Here is a 13,989-nt window from a genome sequence, read left to right on the forward strand (position 1 = left end):
CAGGCAAGGAGGCTGAGGCTCCCAGAAGCTCCTGGACAGGCTGGCCACCTTCGGGCAAGGGGTAGGGCCCAGGAGGAGCCCCTTTCCCACCACACCAGGCGGCTGCTCTGTGGCCTTGCTCCCCCCGCCACCCCTGCCACCATCCAGGGAAGGGAGAGCTCTGTGATGAGCCCCTGGTTCAAGAGAGGCAGCTGCACGCATTTCCCCAGGGCTTCACTCGCAGCCAGACCCCCGCAGGAGACTCCTAAGGGGGGCCCATCTCAGGGAAAAGACAAAGCTGTAGTTTCAGTACCCTTCCAGCTCATCATCAGAAATAGGAAGGAGCTGGATGCAAAACATGTGGCTGTGAAGATGTGACCATGCCCAGGGGGACGGGGGCCCAGCGCGGCCCCAAGCCCAGGCTGTGCGTGCCTGGTGAGCCCCGGCCGCACGGGCTGACCAGCTGGGCCATGGGAAGTGAATGCGACGCTGAGTAAGGACAGGCTTGTTCAGAATCATGAAGGTACCACTCAGCTGCACCAGCTGAGGACAGCCGCCCCTCTCTGCCAGCAGACTGCGGGTTTCAGCAACGAAAACACCCCACACTCAGCATCTCACGGTCTCAAAGTCTTCCCCCCAAAATGAAACAGAACAAAAATGTTAATACTTAATGCTGAAGCACACACCCAGCACACACACACACATGCCATTACAGAGTTCCAGTGCCTGGTCTTCTGGTAGATGTGCCTGTGGGGCCAGAAACAAGAAGCCACCCAAGAAAGCCTGAATTCTCTGAAGGCCTTCCAGCAACACCATCTACAAATATTAGAGCAAATGCCTTTGTTTGCAACAAAACTACTGAACGGTTGTCAATGGGATAAGTTCATATAGTTTATTGAATGCATATAATATAAACCAGTATTTCTCACATGTCTTCTTGCAAAGCTGCAATTTCTTTTTTTTCTTAATTAATTATTTCTTTTAATTGGAGGCTAATTACTTTACAATATTGCAGTGGTTTTTGCCCATACATTGACATGAATCAGACATGGGTGTACATGTGTCCCCATCCTGAACCCCCCTCCCACCTCCCTCCCCATTCCACCCCTCAGGGTCATCCCAGTGCACCAGCCCTGAGCACCCTGTCTCATGCATCGAACCTGGACTGGCGATCTATTTCACATATGGTAATATACACGTTTCAATGCTATTCTCTCAAATCATCCCACCCTCGCCTTCTCTCAGAGTCCAAAAGTATGTTCCTTACATCTGTGTCTCTTTTGCTGTCTTGCATATAGGGTCATCTTTCTAAATTCCATATATACGTGTTAGTATACTGTATTGGTATTTTTCTTTCTGACTTACTTCATTCTGTATAATGGGCTCCAGTTTCATCCATCTCATTAGAACTGATTCAAATGCATTCTTTTAAATAGCTGAGTAATACTCCATTGTGTATATGTACCACAGCAAAGCTGCAATTTCTATAGGAATCTCTATTTTTTTATTCCATTGATACCTTTCCCCCCCAAACATGTATAAAGACAGAATGCCTGTGGAGTTCTAATTTGCCTGTAAGTCTCATAGAGTGAGTCTATGGGACACATAGACCCCTGGGTGGGGGGAACACATTCTCAGGGTGGGAAGAGCATTTGTTTCTTTAAGAAATCTAAAACTACCATCACCCCCACCATCCTGTAGGAAAAGAGGCAGAATCAGAGGGAACAATTAACATCAAATTTCAGGCTTTTCCTAAAGTGTAGTGTTTCCTGTCCCCTGGAAACAGTCCAAGGGTGGTGGAGACGTGGGTGGTGCAGTGGGGCAGCGAGGTGACCCACGGCTCCTCCCCCAGGCCCCGGCTGCCACTCTCTGAAACAGGACGGGGTGGGGGGCTCCCCTCTTCTCAGAAGAGGTAGAAGTCATCCCTGGTGAGGGCAGCAGGGCCTGGTAAGGTGCCCTCCTCAGAGGTGCCCTTCCCTTGAGCCCCCTAAATAAGATGCAGTTTACCCTCCAGGTGCAGGCACCTCAGGGAGGCACAGGAGAGCCTGAGCCTGAAGTGCCAGCCTGGGGGGGGGGGGGTGGTGGGAGTGAGAGGTGGTGGGGGTGAGAGGTGGGGGGACTGAGGGGTGGGGGTGGTGAGAGGTGGGGGGGTGAGAGGTGGGGGGACTGAGGGGTGGGGGTGGTGAGAGGTGGGGGGGTGAGAGGTGGGGGGACTGAGGGGTGGGGGTGGTGAGAGGTGGGGGGAGGTGAGAGGTGGGGGGACTGAGGTGTGGGGGTGGTGAGAGGTGGGGGGACTGAGGGGTGGGGTGGTGGGAGGTGGGGGGAGCGGGAGGTGGGGGGAGCGGGAGGTGGGGGGAGTGGGAGGTGGGGGAGCCTGAGGTGGGGGGAGTGAGAGGTGGGGGTAGCGAGAGGTGGGGGGAGTGAGAGGTGGGGGGTGAGAGGTGGGGGGGTGAGAGGTGGGGGTAGTGAGAGGTGGGGGGACTGAGGGGTGGGGTGGTGGGAGGTGGGGGGAGTGGGAGGTGGGGGGAGCGGGAGGTGGGGGGAGCCGGAGGTGGGGGGAGCCGGAGGTGGGGGGAGCGGGAGGTGTGGGGAGCGAGAGGTGGGGGTAGCGAGAGGTGGGGGTAGTGAGAGGTGGGGGGAGTGAGAGGTGGGGGGAGCCGGAGGTGGGGGGAGTGAGAGGTGGGGGGTGAGAGGTGGGGGGGTGAGAGGTGGGGGGAGCGGGAGGTGGGGGGAGCGGGAGGTGGGGGAAGTGAGGCGTGGGGGCGGTGAGAGGTGGGGGGAGCGGGAGGTGGGGGAGCGGGAGGTGGGGGAAGTGAGGCGTGGGGGCGGTGAGAGGTGGGGGGAGCGAGAGATGGAGGGAGCGGGGGTTGCGGAGGGAGTCGGGTCACAGAACAAACAGCCCAGGGAGCTGCGAGGGGCTGCCTGTCTTCAGGGAGGAGACTGGAGCTCAGGCCGGCCAGTCGGGTGCCCCAGTGGGCTGCCCTGATCTCGGGGGTCTGCGGGTATCTGGATCTGCCCCCGACCCCCGGCGAGTTCGAGGCAGGGCTCCGTCCTCTCAGTCTAGGCCTCGGGGCGCCCGCTCCCAGGCGGTAGATCTCTTCCGCGCCCCCAGCCCCGCGCCCTCGAGGCCCCCGCAGGTGCGCCTGGCGGGGAGGAACAGCGCGTCTCAGCTCAGGGTGGGCCCAGGCCGTGGGAAGCAGGGAGGGGTCGCCGCCTGAGAAAGGGGCGCCAAAGAGGGGCTCTGACAGTCTTCTGGCTCAGATGTGATCCATCTAGTAAGACCCAGCCCAGCGCGCGGTCAGGAAGAGGCGTCTCGGGGTCCCCGCAGGAGGCGCGCGGGACAGAGAGGAGAGACGGGATATCCCGTGGCCGGGAGAAGGGTGTACGGGTGCCCGCGAAGCAGAGGCTGAACAGCGCGCAGCGGGGACCGCAGCGGAGAGGAAACGCGCCCGACAGGAGGGGGCGCTCCGGCCACCGCCAGCCGCGGCTCCCCGAGCCCCTGCCTCCCCCGGGCGGCCCTCCTCGCATCCCCTAGCTGACCCCGCGCCCCCCGACCGCGACTCGCGCCCCGCCCGCACTCCCCGGGCGCCCACGCCCCTCCCCGCACCCCGCCTCGGTGGGGCAGCCCGCCTCCCCGCACAGCCCCCCCGACCGCGGCAGCGCGCGCGGGAGCCGGGAGGCGGCGCTGGGCGGGGAGGCGCGCCCCGGGCTAGGCGGGGGATTCAAGCGCATTATAAGGCGCGGAGCCCGGGGCAGAGTCCAGAAGCTGCGATCGCAGGCCAGAGGCATCCGCCGCCCGCATGGCCCCCGCCCGCTGCCCCGCGCGGGCCCTGCTGCTCGCCTACGCCAGCCTGCTGGCCGCCGCCGTGGGCCTGGGCTCCCCGGAGCCCGGCGCACCCTCGGGGAGCCGCGCCCGCGACGAGCCGCCGCCCGGGAACGAACTGCCCGCGGGGCCGGCCGCCCGCCCGCCGGTAAGACGCCGCCCGGCCCGCCCGGGCCCTGGAGACCTCGAGCCTCAGCCTCCCCGCCCGCAGCGCGCGCCGCTGGCTCCCCGGGCGCCCCGCGGGCGCCATGCGCTTGCTTCCGCGGCGGCGGGGAGCGCGGCGTCGCGAGCCCGCGGGGACCGGGGCTGGCCCGGTTGTCCTCTCTCTACAGGGGAGGGGAAAACGCTTAGCTTGCGGGCTTGGCACCGGACGTCTGGGCGCTGGTCCCCTGCCCAGCCCGGCGCCTTAAGGGCCAGCCCTGACCTTGGCTTTTGGGGTTGTCATAAAAAGCACAGTTCTACTGGACTGGGGGAAATGCCTGTTCTCTGGGGACTCTCAGGTTGAAAGCTGGTAAAGTGTAAATAACTCCACCCTCCTGAAGTTGGGAAGAGGGTGTCTGTAAAAGTGTGAGCGAGTCCCTGACCCCGACCCCTCCCCACCCCACGCCTGCCCCCTATCTCCTTGGTGCCTTCTCTGAAAATAAACAGCTGTCTTCCTGTCAACTGGGGAGGGAGGGAGAAAGTCTGTGTCTGGACGGTGTGCCGGCTCCGATGTGTGATTCCTGGCCAACGCTGAGCTCTGCCCTACTCCTTCCTTTCTGGCTGCAGAAGCCAGGCGGTCAGGTTGGGGGAGTCCAGGGGGTTGGGGCCTTCGGAGCTGCCCTCAGTGTGGGCGGGGCCTCCAGACAGGGAGGGGAGGGGAGGGGAGGGTGCTTGGGGCTTCTTTTCTCCGAAGATGCTGTGGGTGGTGCCCGGAGGCTCAGGCCGCACCTCTGCTCTCAGCATCACTTTGGGAACCACGACGCCCCCACTCGGGGACGCCCCCACTGAAGACAGGTGACAGTGGCAGCCAGCCCTGATCCCCCTCCTCCCCAGAGCCCTTGTTCCCATCGCCCCCTGCCATTTCCCGTGGACTGAAGGCAAAGCCTACCCTGACAGCCCACCTTAGCCCCCGGGGCGCCAGGGGGCAGGGTTTCCAGAGGCTGGCCTGTGGCAGTCAGGAAACAGAGGGGCTTCAGGTGCTTCTGGGGGTGGGGGCAGGGGGGTTCTGGCCTTGGAGGCAGGGCTCCCTTCTGAGAGCCGCTGGAGGCTGGAGGCCTCCATCAGCCAGGGCAGTGGCCCGACGCCCACCCACAGTGCCACAGCCTGTCTCCCAGGCCCCCAGACCGAAGTGGCTCCACCTGTTTCTGCCAAACTGGGGTCTGAGTCCCTCCACAGGCTCCTGGGCCAGTGGGAGGGCTGGCCCAGCACACAATGCACCCTGGACAGAGTCCTCCTCCTGGGTGTCCCCCCTGAGGGCGGCGTGGGACGGTGAACTGGGGTCACAGGTCCTCATGGAGAGGAACCACGGGGGGAGGCCTCGCAGGGCCCGGCACCCAGGGAGGTGTGGGGACGCCCCGGGCACTCTGAGGCCTCTTCCTCCGACCCGCGTCCCTCCATCACAGAAGCCCCGTCCCCATCACACAACACCGGCTCCTGAGAGAAGGCCCTGGACCCCTGCCGAGTGGCCACGAGACCCCTGAGTCTGCCCAACTCCAAGATCCCAGGGTCCTCCCACCAGCCGCCCGAGTCAGTGCCCATGACCTCATCCAAGCCCTCTTGAGCCAGTTTCCTTCCCAGCTGGCAGCCTTGCCCGAAGCCCAGACTGTCCAGGGCCTGCCGCCCACAGGGCCGGATTCCTCTCCCTGGAAGTTACCTCCTGGAGCTCCACCATGTCAGAACTGGTCAGAATGCAGCCTGTGGGGGGGGGGGGGGGAGGCGGGGTGGACATTTCTGGACCCCTCACTGTCCCAGCTCGAGGCTCGAGTCTCAGAAGCCCTAAGGACAGGGGTGGCCTTGCGTCATCGTATCTCAGTACTGGACACCCCACCCATGGTGCCTGAAACAGCCCGGAAAGGCAGGCCTTGCAGCCCTGAGGGCGGAAACTGGCCTCCCGAGAACTCCAGACCCCCGGGGTTGGTTGGGTGCCTGCTGGCCGTGGGCAGCCCTGCCTGAGCCCCTGGGGAGGCCGGTGGTCTGGTCCTCAGGGCGGGGCACGCACTGCAGCTCCCCTGGAGGGAGGCTGGGAGGGGCCCAGCAGTGCCAGCTTCCACCTGCCCTGAAGCTCTGCACCCCACCTTCCTCTGCCCACGCCCAGGGTCTTCCCCTGCAGGGTCCAGGCTGAGGAGTGGCTGTTCCCGGGGGTTGTCCTCTGCGGTCAGGAGGAAGGAGCCGGGGGCTGGGGCTATGCTGTCTTGGGGGGCAGCACTGTTGACAGAGACGGGGACCCAGGGGGCCGGAGGAGGCCAGTCCTGTGACCCCTTGCAAAGCGTTCGGTCTGCTTGGCCGGCAGCCCTGCCTGGGAGGCAAAACAACCCGCTGGCGGCTGTGTTCCAGGAGCCCCCTGTGGAGCGAGCACACGGTCTCATCGACCCCCGAGACACCTGGATGCTCTTCGTCAGGCAGAGTGACAAGGGCGTCAACAGCAAGAGGGGGAGCAGGGGCAAGGCCAAGAAGCTGAAGGTGAGCACGGGGGCCCAGCCAGTGTGAGTGTGTGTGTGAGTGTGTGAGTGTGAGCCTCCACCCACAGGCCTTTCCCCAGCCCCCAGCCCACCACCATCACCCCACATCCTCACTCACTGCCCCCGGTCCCACGCTGAGCATTTCCAACAAGCACAGACCCTCTTCTCAGGCCAGAGAGCATAGAAGTGTCAAGTCAGGGGCCCATGTGACCCTGAGTTCGGGGTGCCTGTTCTGGCCATTTACCTGCACCCCTAGAATGCCAGGCAGTCTCCCTGGCTCCCCACTTCCTCTTCCCTTTCTGTATCCTGGCCTGGGAGGCAGTCAGGGACCGGGCAGGAGGGACCTGCGGGTGGGCCGGAGTGCCACAGTCCGGGGGCCACCGGGGGCCTGGGCAGCAGCTGGTGCCCACCCGCCTTCAGCCTGGGCGGGGCCTGGTCCCTGCTTCTGACGGCTGACCCTTGCCTTGGGCCCCAGTGAGGGCCGCGTCCCCTGCGGAGGGGCGCTCTGGGCGGCGCTGTGCTGCCCTGCTGAGTCCTGGCCTCTCTGCTCCCCAGGGCCGCCCCAGCGACGGAGTGCCAGGCTCTAAGCCTGGGGCAGCCCGGCGGCTGGGAGGCCACCAGGGCCTGACCCGTCACCCCCAAGCTGAGCTGGGGGGTCCCCAGGCTCCTCCAGCAGGGTCCCGGACCAGTCCAGTGAGGGCTCCTTGAGGGCCCCCCCGCCTGGGGGTGGCTTGCCGACTGGGGTGGTGACAGACTCAAAGGCGGCCTGGAGCGCCCCCTGCGCCCCTCTCGCTCCCTCAGCCCCAGGGATGGGCTGCGGCCTCCTTCCCAGCCTGGCCCTCAGTGCCCCATCAACCCCAGCCCTATGCCTGCAGCTTCCACTGCCTCCTCAGGGGACTGGAGGCCAGCCTCCCCCTCAGGGGTCAAAGCAGGAGTCTCCCTGTTTCCCGTAAGCAGCCTTGGTGACAAGAACTCACTGAGAGGGTGCCCACGGCCTCCCCCCACCCACCCCGCCTGTTCAGAAGTCCTCACTGCCAGCCTTCTCTTTCAGCTTGGTCTGCCAGGACCCCCAGGGCCTCCCGGCCCTCAGGGCCCCCCAGGCCCCATCACCCCACCTGAGGTCCTACTGAAGGAGTTCCAGCTGCTGCTGAAAGGTAGGGGGTGGGTACCACACAGATACACACCCCAGTGGGGAAAGCGGGGTGTGGATACACACCCCACTGGGGAGAATGGGACCAGGATACACACCCCACTGGGGAGAGCGGGGGCAGGGAGCCGAGATACCCCAGACCTTGGTCTTGTTGACCTGTATCTGGGAGGCCACGGCTCTGGTGCTGGCCCGGGTCAGGGCTGTGTGTGGGTCGGGGGCTGGTGGGGGTCGGGGAGAAGTGGGTGAGGGGCTGGCTTCACAGAGGAGGATGGACTTGGCCTCTGTGTTCAGCAGGCGCCTGGGGACTAGCCTCCATGCCCCACCTAGGAGGCCGCTGAGCCTGCAAAAGCTGAGAGATCCAAGCCCGCGTTCCCCAAGTGGGGACTGTGAGGGAGGAGTCAGAGCCCCTTGAGCTTGCAGAGTGCTCCACCGAGCCCTGCAGGGAGATCAGGGAGATCGCAGGCCTCTTTATTCCCCTCACCTGCGCCGCGCCTCTTCCGCTGACACAGCGCTGCTGCTGGCTGCTGAGCCCAGTGGGCGGGCCCCAGGAGGCTGCCCGCACGGGGCGGGGAGAACAGTCCCGGGAGCATTGGGAGGAGCATGTTGGGGCTGAGCCCGCAGAGGGCGAGAGTTGAGGGGGCCTCTAGCACCCAGGGCGGTGTCCCTGCACTGAGGCCAGCTGCTGGGCGAGGGCTCTGGGTACCGACTAGAGTTCATTTCACCGTGAAGAGCTATTGAGTCTTTCCCCAGTTATGTACTGGGGCTTTCTTGGCGGCTCAGACGGTAAAGAAGCTGTCTGCCATGATGGAGACCCGGGTTCGATCCCTGGATCAGGAAGATCCCCTGGAGGAAGACATGGCAACCCACTCCAGTACTCTTGCCTAGAGAATCCCATGGACAGAGGAGCCTGGTGGGCTACAGTCCATAGGGTCGCCAAGAGGCAGACACGACTGAGCGACTAGCAACTACACTTCATTTAAATAGATCAGCTTCAGAGGCTGAAGAACCTCCACATTCTCTGCAATAATAATTTCTTTACACTCAGCTTCTTTCCCCAAATGACGGGTCTGGCTTATCCTGCTGCACTTCCTGATTCAATAAAAATGTAAACAGAGCAAAAGCGGCAGCAGCCCCGGGGTGAGAAGCGGTAGGATAAACAGGTGAGGCAGGAGAACAGGGGTCCTGGGTGCACCAGCCCTGAGCTTCCCGGTAGCCAAAGCGTGAAAGGAAACGGGAGTAGCCGCGGGATCGGGAAGCCGGTTCAGAAGACTCTGCAGGCCAGGGCGGGTCTTGGAATCCACGGGACGTGGATTCCCGAGCGCGGGCGCCCGGCGCGCGGTTCCAGGGGTCATCGGTCACCGTGCCTGCGCTCTCGGCGGCGCCCGGGTTTGGGGCAGGGCTCCGGGCGGGACACGGCAGGGCGGACCGCGGCGTGGTTGGGGGTCCCAGCGCGACCACTGCCCGCTCTGTGCCAGGCGCGGTGCGCACGCGGGAGTGCGCGGAGTCCGAGCCCGGCCCGGGCGTTCCCGCCGCGGTGCCGGCCGCGCGCCCGGAGGACGACGAGGAGGCGGCGGCGGGGGGGGCGGGCGTGCTGGCGCTGCTGGCCGCGCCCGTGGCCCCCGGCCCGCGGGCGCCGCGCGTCGAAGCCGCCTTCCACTGCCGCCTGCGCCGGGACGCGTCGGTGGAGCGGCGCGCGCTGCACGAACTCGGCCTCTACTACGTGGTGAGTCCGGGCCGGGTCGGGGCGGGGCGGGCGCTGTGCGGCGCGGCGGGCCCGGGGTGACCGTCTGTGCGCCCGCAGCCCGACGCCGAGGGCGCCTTCCGCCGCGGCCCAGGCCTGAACCTGACCAGCGGCCAGTACACGGCGCCCGTCGCCGGCTTCTACGCGCTCGCCGCCACGCTGCACGTGGGTGAGGCCCGGCCCGGGGCTGGGGGCGGGGTGGGGGTCGCCCCGCCGCGCTCGGGCCCCCGCCGCCAGGTGATCACCGCCCCCGCTCCTCCTCCGCAGCGCTGGCCGAGCCTCCGAGGCGGGGGCCGCCGCGCCCCCGGGATCGCCTGCGTCTGCTCATCTGTCTGGAGTCCCGGTGCCAGCACCATGCGTGAGTGGGCGCCCGCCTCTTCCCTCGGGGCTTCCCCCGCCTGCTGGCAAGGTTCCTCCAGCCTCCTGGCGCCCGCCCGCTTCCCCAAACCGACCCTCCGCAGCCCGCACCCCCGCCCCGCTCTCCCCACCACCCCCGATCCCGCCTGCACCCAAAAGGGACTGACTATACCTCCCGGCGACCGAGATGCCAGCATCGCGGCCTCAGAGGCCTTCCCCGCCCGGTCTGTGCTGGACCTCTCCGCCGGCACTCTCCCGCCACATCCATCCTCCGGTTGATGTCGGTTCAGAAGGGCTGGGCCGCTCGTTCTGTACCCCAGCGCCCAGACAGCCCAGGCGGAGAGCAGGTGTGCCACAGTAGTGGCAGAAGGCGTGCATGAGTGAAGTTCACATCTCAGTCTGGTTCGGAAAGCTGCACTCCGATTGGCCTGAACCCAGACTCCCTGCCGCCGCTGGGCACCTCCAGCCGCCCAGAGTGGGAGTCTCCTGTCCCATGAGAGCCTGGACTTGCGGCCCTGGCGGCACACCCTCCATCCTGTGCGCGTCAGTCCTGTCCTCACTCCTGCTGGGGACCCAGTTCAGATACCACCTCCCCCAGAAGCCTGGCCAAGGCTGCTGCTTCGTGGCGCCGGGCCAGGAGTTGGATGATGGGGAGCACATCGCCGGTGGGGTTGGGGGGTCTGGGGCCGGGGTCTCAGGCACCCCCTTTATCTCCTTTGGCCACAGCTCCCTGGAGGCCGTCATGGGGCTGGAGAGCAGCAGCGAGCTCTTTACCATCTCGGTCAATGGCGTTCTCTACCTGCAGGTGTGTGGGGCAGGCTCCGCCGTGGGGGGACCACCGCTGGCAGGGAGGAGTGCTGGTGGGCTCGGGAGCTGTGGGTGCAGTGCCCCCCGAGGGTCAGGGCAGCACGGAGTACTCATGCTAGTTCCAGCAGAGCAAGCTGTGTTACTGGGTCTCCCTTCCCCACATCTGCCCTGCCGCCATCACCTGTCCCCTGCTCTGCCCCTCCATCTGTTTTCTGACCTCCCAAGCATTCCATGCTGGCCTCAACAGGCCCTTCCGAGAGAACTCGGTTGGGCAGGGGAGGACAGCGACAGAGGTCAGCTCTCCCAAGGAGGACAGCACGACCCCCTGGCCCTCTGAGACTGTGGGAAGCAGACGCGGTTATTCCCACACAAAACCCCGAGTGACAGTCTAGAAAGACTGTGGGGATTTGGGGCAGGTGGTCAAGAAATGGATGAAAAGGTCTTCCTGGAAACAGAAGTCTAGTTGCAGATGTGTTGAATAACAGCTTACATGCAAATGGCCTTAAGTAGGCCAGGCCTGTTCTGAGCGCTTCCCATAAATTTCTCATCAACCCACAGTGATTTGAGGTGGGTAAGGGAACTATGGCACAGAAGGCTTAAGTAGCCCGCCCAGACTCACCCAGCAACGCCAGGATCGGAGGCCAGGCTGTGGCCGCAGGCGCTGTGGCTGTGTCTGTTGCGAGGTCTGGTCCCTGCATGATGACCTCAGGCGGCGTGGTGGGCCTGTGGTCCTGGGATGGAATGCCTGGCTTCTGCATTTCTGGGAGCTCCCGCTTCACATCTGGGGATGTGACCCTGTGGTGTCTGGACCACATCTGGAGTAGCCAGGCCCGACTACCGGCCTCACAGTGGCTCTACCAGAGGGGTCAGCGGCCAGGCCTGTGGTGGGAGGGGCGCCCTCCTGCCGGAGTTTTGCAAAGAAAGCTTGACTCTGGCTGGCCCTGAGGGAGGTTCGCCCCCACATGCATAAACTACAGGGAGCCCCCAGCCAGCACAGGAGGCTGATGGAGCTGGGGAGAAAGCGTGAGAACGGGGTCGGAGGTGCTGGGTTTGAGGGCGAGGCGTCTGCGCTGGTGGGGCCACAGCACCCAGGCTGACCGCGGAGCCTCCCCGCAGGCCGGGCAGTACGCCTCCGTCTTCCTGGACAACGCCAGCGGCTCCCCACTCACGGTGCGCGGCGGCTCCCACTTCAGCGCCGTCCTCCTGGGTGTGTGAGCGCCACTCCGGAGTGTGAACAACCCCAGGGGCACTGCTGGAGTGGCAGACACTGCGGACAGGAGGGAACCCACCGGACTGCCTGCCCTGGCCACCGCAGCTGAAGCCAGAGATGCCACTATGGGCAGCCCGCGGAGGCGACACGCACGCTGGTGGTCCCAGAACTCCGGATGATCCCAGGACGCGGTCTTTCCCAAGGAGGGGTTTCAGCGTGCCCAGGCGCGCGCGTTTTTGTCCCTCCCCGGCTGCAGACCTGGGCCCCTCCTGGTTGCCCCGGGCAGCTTGCCCAGGTGGCCTGAGTTCCATGGCTGAGTCCCGGCCACACCTTCTCCATCTTTCCTGGGGCTCTCGTGGGCTGCCCGCTGGGTGTGCCAAGAAGGGGAGAGGCCGCCCAGCCTGCCTAGCGTCCACCTGCCCCTTCCCAGCCGTGCCTTTGGCTGCCGTGGACCTCAGGGCACTGCTTGGCCTGCAGGGGCCACAGGGCCCGAGCCTGTCCTTGCGGCCCCTGGGCACAGCAGCCTTGGGCACCAGGGACTGATAGGGGCTGACGGGGACAGTGAGTCCGGAGCTGTTCTCATGTGTGCGCGCGAGTCTACTCATGAGCTCGCCTGGCTTCCCCACCATCCCCTCCTTTGCAAACCCTCCCCCGGACGAGGTCGTCTTGCCTGTCCCCTTGAGGCCCTGGCACGCTGCTCGGGCCCACCCACCAGAGGAGAGAGCTGGAACATCCTTGCAGATTGGGGAGGGCCAGGCCCTGCGCCCTCATCTGGATGGGTGAAGCTGCGGCCCCGCAGGCTGGCAGCTCTGGGTGCCCAGTCAACACGGTCCAGCCCCGCTGGGTCCATCCGGCTCTGGGCTCTTCAGAGCGTCTTCCCCAGTCGGGTGGCACTGTGGCCCCAAGTTCAGATGGGCATTGTGGGCAGGCTGGGGAACAAGTGCTCTGCCCTGACGCAGTGGTGATGGGATTCGGGGCTGGGGGATGGCGGCTGTTCCCGTGAAGAGACAAGGGTGTCTGAGAGTTCCTGCCATTTCTTGACGCAGGGCCCCCCCTGGCCTGCTGAAGTTACCCCCACCCCTGTTCCTGCACGGAAAACAGGCCACAGGAATACTGGTACCACAGGAGCTCCTGGGGGCCAAGCTGGTCTGGCAAGGGTGCCTCCAGGCCTGGGAGAGGCAGGGGCGATGACTGCAGTCACCCTGCTCCTTGACCTCCTAGCTGGCCCGGGGGTGAGCAGGTGCCCAGGAGCCCTCGGCTTCCAGCCCACAGTCTGACTCTAACGGGAACCCCAGGCACTGCACACACAAACCGACCAGTCTGTGCCCTTCGGCGGGCGCTCTGCCCTTCGGCGGGCTGGGCACAGTTCTCAGTAGGACGCGCCCCCACCCTACCAGGAAGGGCCAGCCAGCTGGCGTCCTGCCTGCCCACCCCCGCTCCTAGATAAGGGGTGGTATGGCCACACCCTCTTCTGGATTTCTCTTTACCCAGTGGGTACAGATACTTTAGAAAAGCTTTCACCCTGGGGAGACCCACAGTCCTTTTTCTTGATATAAGTGTGTTATACAGCAATTAATTGAAGTATTTATTGTGTAATGTTGTCAGGTGAAATATATTTATGTATAAAAACTGCCTGTTTGAGAATTCTTTTATGTGGCTATACAAAGTTACAAAAGCAAAGGGCCGACCTTAAAAACAGACTTGGAGTCCTTCAGGCCAGGCCCCCGAGGACAAGGGGAGATCTCCAGGAGGGGAGGTTCCCTCTGGGGTTGGAAGGGGGAGCATGGGCTTGGCCAGAGAAGCCCCACGCCAAGCCTCTCCCAGCTCCAGGACAGCGGCACTCTGGCAATTAGGGACACGGGCTCAGACTGGTGCCTTGTAGGCTGTAAGAAAAGGTTTGACTGAGTAACTCGCGTGGTTTCCCCGTTCTGAGACGCCGAGGCTCTTTCCTCCTGTGATGGCACACTGCTTCGTCCCACCCATTCGCAGAGAGGGAGCCCGGCTCTCCACGCTGGGAAGGGGTGTGCTGGAAACGTTCCTGAGTTGCTTGCAGCAGGGAGGCTGGTCCTAAAGGAGCTGACGAGGTGATAAGGCCTGTGTGCAGGCTAGGCGCGGCCCACAAACGTGACACAACAGCTTCAAAAGCCAGCCTTCCGAATCTTACATCATCCCGAGGCAAGCATTCACACAAAAGACCTGAAGGCCGGTTCACTAAGGAGCCTCACCAGCTATACCTGCTCTCTCTGTGAAGGGCGTGACAAG

The 13,989-nt window shown here is 64.4% G+C and overlaps 1 protein-coding gene across 1 annotated transcript; it reads left to right on the plus strand.

The window, feature by feature from the left end:
• The first annotated feature begins 3,721 nt into the window (after positions 1-3,721).
• Positions 3,722-13,303, plus strand: ERFE (erythroferrone). Its single transcript, XM_065930842.1, has 8 exons — positions 3,722-3,950; positions 6,338-6,463; positions 7,514-7,616; positions 9,088-9,335; positions 9,414-9,522; positions 9,621-9,711; positions 10,437-10,515; positions 11,634-13,303. The coding sequence occupies exons 1-8, from the start codon at positions 3,780-3,782 to the stop codon at positions 11,730-11,732; spliced, it is 1,026 nt and encodes a 341-aa protein (XP_065786914.1). The 5' UTR covers positions 3,722-3,779; the 3' UTR covers positions 11,733-13,303.
• The last annotated feature ends 686 nt before the right edge of the window (positions 13,304-13,989 follow it).

Source organism: Muntiacus reevesi, chromosome 1, assembly GCF_963930625.1.
Source record: "Muntiacus reevesi chromosome 1, mMunRee1.1, whole genome shotgun sequence".
Classification (NCBI taxonomy): Eukaryota; Metazoa; Chordata; class Mammalia; order Artiodactyla; family Cervidae; genus Muntiacus; species Muntiacus reevesi.